At 38.8% G+C, this 3,380-nt stretch overlaps 2 protein-coding genes across 2 annotated transcripts; one reads left to right on the top strand and one right to left on the bottom strand.

The window, feature by feature from the left end:
• Window positions 1-287: 287 nt before the first annotated feature.
• On the bottom strand, window positions 288-1,082 carry RO3G_07111 (uncharacterized protein; the record flags this gene model as incomplete). Its single annotated transcript, XM_067661701.1, has 1 exon — window positions 288-1,082. The coding sequence occupies one exon, from the start codon at window positions 1,080-1,082 to the stop codon at window positions 288-290; it is 795 nt and encodes a 264-aa protein (XP_067517802.1).
• Window positions 1,083-2,525: 1,443 nt separating this feature from the next.
• On the top strand, window positions 2,526-3,380 carry RO3G_07112 (uncharacterized protein; the record flags this gene model as incomplete). The annotated part of the gene is made up of 1 exon (XM_067661702.1): window positions 2,526-3,380. One exon carries the CDS (start codon window positions 2,526-2,528, stop codon window positions 3,378-3,380), a length of 855 nt encoding a protein of 284 aa, XP_067517803.1.

Raw genomic sequence — 3,380 nt, forward strand, 5'->3', positions numbered from 1 at the left:
AGTCCTACATCCAGAGTTATCCTGAAACCATCCCAATAGCATAATTGACAATACAAGCTAGGAACAGGCTAAACTAATAATTAGAAATAGTAATCATCAATTTCGACAGAATGATCATAATCTGTCCTAATTCTTTATCCGTATCATGTCTATAATTACTCTCCCTTTTTACATGTAGAATTACTCATATTCAATCTTAGTTATCTTAACTTAATAAAGAGATACCAAGTTCTAACAGTATTTCTTTATCTTTGTTGTTATACTACTTTTACCTAAAACCCCCTATCCTAAACAAATACCGATATCCCATTATCAGATAACCAGTTAGTGGTATGCCTTGACTTGTGCTTTGGGTCATTGTCATGTTGAAACAAAACATCACAATGTTTCAAACCATAATATGCTAGGCTTTCTTGATACGTAGTAGACAAAGTATGGGTGTATAATTTTGAATTCATTGTGCCATCATATACTCGACAAGCATATCCTGGTCCTCGAGATGTAATACAGCCCCAAAGCATAACAGATCCGCCGCCATGCTTCATTGTTTGATTAACATGAAAGGATCGCCAAGGTTGATCGACTTGCTTCCAATAGTAGCGTATACCATCGGCACCCCAAACATTGATTTTGGTCTCATCGCTGAAGATCACAGACTTCCAGTCCTCCACAGTCCATGATACTTTGTCGCGACACCACTTCAATCGCTTTTTCTGGTTTGTATAGCTGATGAAAGGCTTGTACTTCTTAATTCCAGACTTGAAGCCTATCTTTCTAAGAAGCCTTCTGACCGACCGTTTGCTAATACTGTATCCTAAGGACCTCAAAAAGAGCTGAGCATCAGAAGCTGTGCGTAAGAGTCCTTGTCGAAACTTTAGACGGATGATTGCATTAGTTATTTTTTTAACTACGACCGGTCGACCACCACGGTTACGAGCCTTGATGTTCTTTTCTTCCTTTCTTATCCTGTTGATCGTCCATTTAGAGACTCCTGTTGTTCTAGAAATATCCATTGTCGTACGACCTGAGCGTATTCCAGATTTCACAGCTTCTCTTTTATCGTTGCTGATTTTTTTGGGCATAGGGTGCTGGTACTTTGTTAAAATGGATAGGGTAAAAATAAGAAGTGAAATTCATAGAGAGATACAAATTAGGCAAGGGTTTATATATTTTTTAAGAGCTATTGGAATGCACTAGTGTATTATAAAATTTTACAGCAAACTAGAAAGAAATGGGTAGATTTGAAAGAAGGCTAGACAAGTACTACATTTTTGGCGAAAATTGAAATATTCAAAAAATCACTAAAAATGACCTTATTCCTGAAGGATGTCCGGCACAGTTCCGGTTTACCTAGCATAATGCATATTTTAGACTGCCTTTCAGATGGTATATGCCGCAAATGTCGCAGACATATAGCGGAGATGCAATGCTGATTTTAATTTTTGTGCACCAGTTTTGTCCGCTACTGTACCTAACAATTAACGATTCGCAGAGTTTGCACAATTATTTGCAGCGGCACACTGCAAATAATCGTGCAAATTTGTTAACAGATATATTATCAACCTTGCGAAAGATCTTAGAATCGTGTGACATCGGGTAACTGATTGTTGATCGCACTGCCTCCTGTCTCTGCCACAAATCGTTTAAACCGTCGTTAATCTTTTGATTAAGAGAAGTTACAAGATTTGTGGCAGAGACAGGAGACTGCTGGTACATTTATTCGTTAACTGATCTCGCAAGACGCAACTTCCATCAGTTATGTTATGGCTCCTATTTATTATCCATTTGGTATCTAATGGTGCTCGGCAGCCAATGATACTTTTCAAATCAATGCTTTATCTGTCTTTTTGCTCTTTTATAAACCACTCATATTGCTTTATATACTTCGTTATTAACCACTCATATAGCTTAAATACTTCTTTATAGACCACTCATATAGCTTACATACAGTGGGTCAAAATACCTCACAAACGTACAGTGAGCGACAAAACTGTCCCAATGTTTTGTAATTTTCTCTTTTATGGCCTGTAACGTTATGGTTATCAGATTAATTTATGACTTGTTATATATCATTCGATAGCCAAAGCCTTGTAGAAGTAAACAACATATAGCAAAGACCGATTAAAGTGCTGCAAATGGAGATAGAGGGGATGGAAAACAAGCGGTGCATTGGGACAGTTTTGTCGCATTCTCAAAAAAATATAAAATATGATAAAATATCGACCCACAAGTTGCATAGAGGTACCAAACTACTTACAAATGCGCATTGTATGCCTTTAAGCTGATCTTTACTCACTGCTAAAGTTTTAAACTCCTGCTGATTTATTACTCGCCCATTATATCTCAACATGAAACAAGTCCCTCAAGAAACAGTTGTTCAAGCAATTTCACTACTTAAACAAGGTAAGTCGGTTCGGGAAGTGGAAGGTTCTACTGGTTTAAGCAAGAGTACGGTTGGGAGACTCCGAAAATCCCATTGCTTTGGACTTCGAAAGCCAAAAGGCGGCCGACGCAAGATTTTATCTATGGTTGATGAACGTTATTGTGTGCGTCAAGTGACCAAAACACGCAGGTCTAGTGCAGTAAAGGTGGCTAAAGAACAAGAAAAGGATATTGGAAGGAAAGTAATTGCCGTGACTGTGCGCAGAACCCTCCGTAAGGCCGGTCTTGGTGCAATTGAGAAGCCGAAGACGGCTTTGCTTAGTGCGAAAAATATCTGCAAGAGGCTTTCTTGGTGCATGGCTCACAAGGACTGGACTGTAGATGACTGGAAACGTGTTACTTGGTCAGACGAGACGAAAATAAATAGATTTAACTCGGATGGACACACCTGGGCTTGGATTCGATCGGGAGAAAGCTTGAAATCCCATCATGTCAAGATGACTGTTAAGCATGGTGGAGGCAGTATTATGCTGTGGAGCGCCATTACCTATGCAGGAGTCGGTTGGATGTGCAAGGTCAATGGTAATATGGATAAAGAATTGTACAGAGAGATTTTGGAAGATGAATTGGAGCGTACTATCGATTTCAGCATCGATAAATTAGGATTCGAACGTCATCAGGTGATTTTTCAGCATGACAATGATCCTAAGCATACGTCCAAACTAGTCGAAGAATACCTTAAAGACCAATCCTACAACATCCTGGAGTGGCCTGCACAGTCCCCTGACCTCAATCCAATTGAAAATATGTGGTCATTGTTAAAGAGAAGGCTGAATGATTATGAAACAGCACCAAAAGGCATGAATGAATTATACGAACGAGTAACTAAAGTTTGGTACGACTTAATGAAGCCAGAAGAGTGTCAAAAGGTTATAGAATCAATGCCTAAGCGTATAAAACAATGTATAAAGAATAAAGGACGTTGGACTGACTATTAA

Source organism: Rhizopus delemar, genomic scaffold, assembly GCF_000149305.1.
Source record: "Rhizopus delemar RA 99-880 supercont3.5 genomic scaffold, whole genome shotgun sequence".
Classification (NCBI taxonomy): Eukaryota; Fungi; Mucoromycota; class Mucoromycetes; order Mucorales; family Rhizopodaceae; genus Rhizopus; species Rhizopus delemar.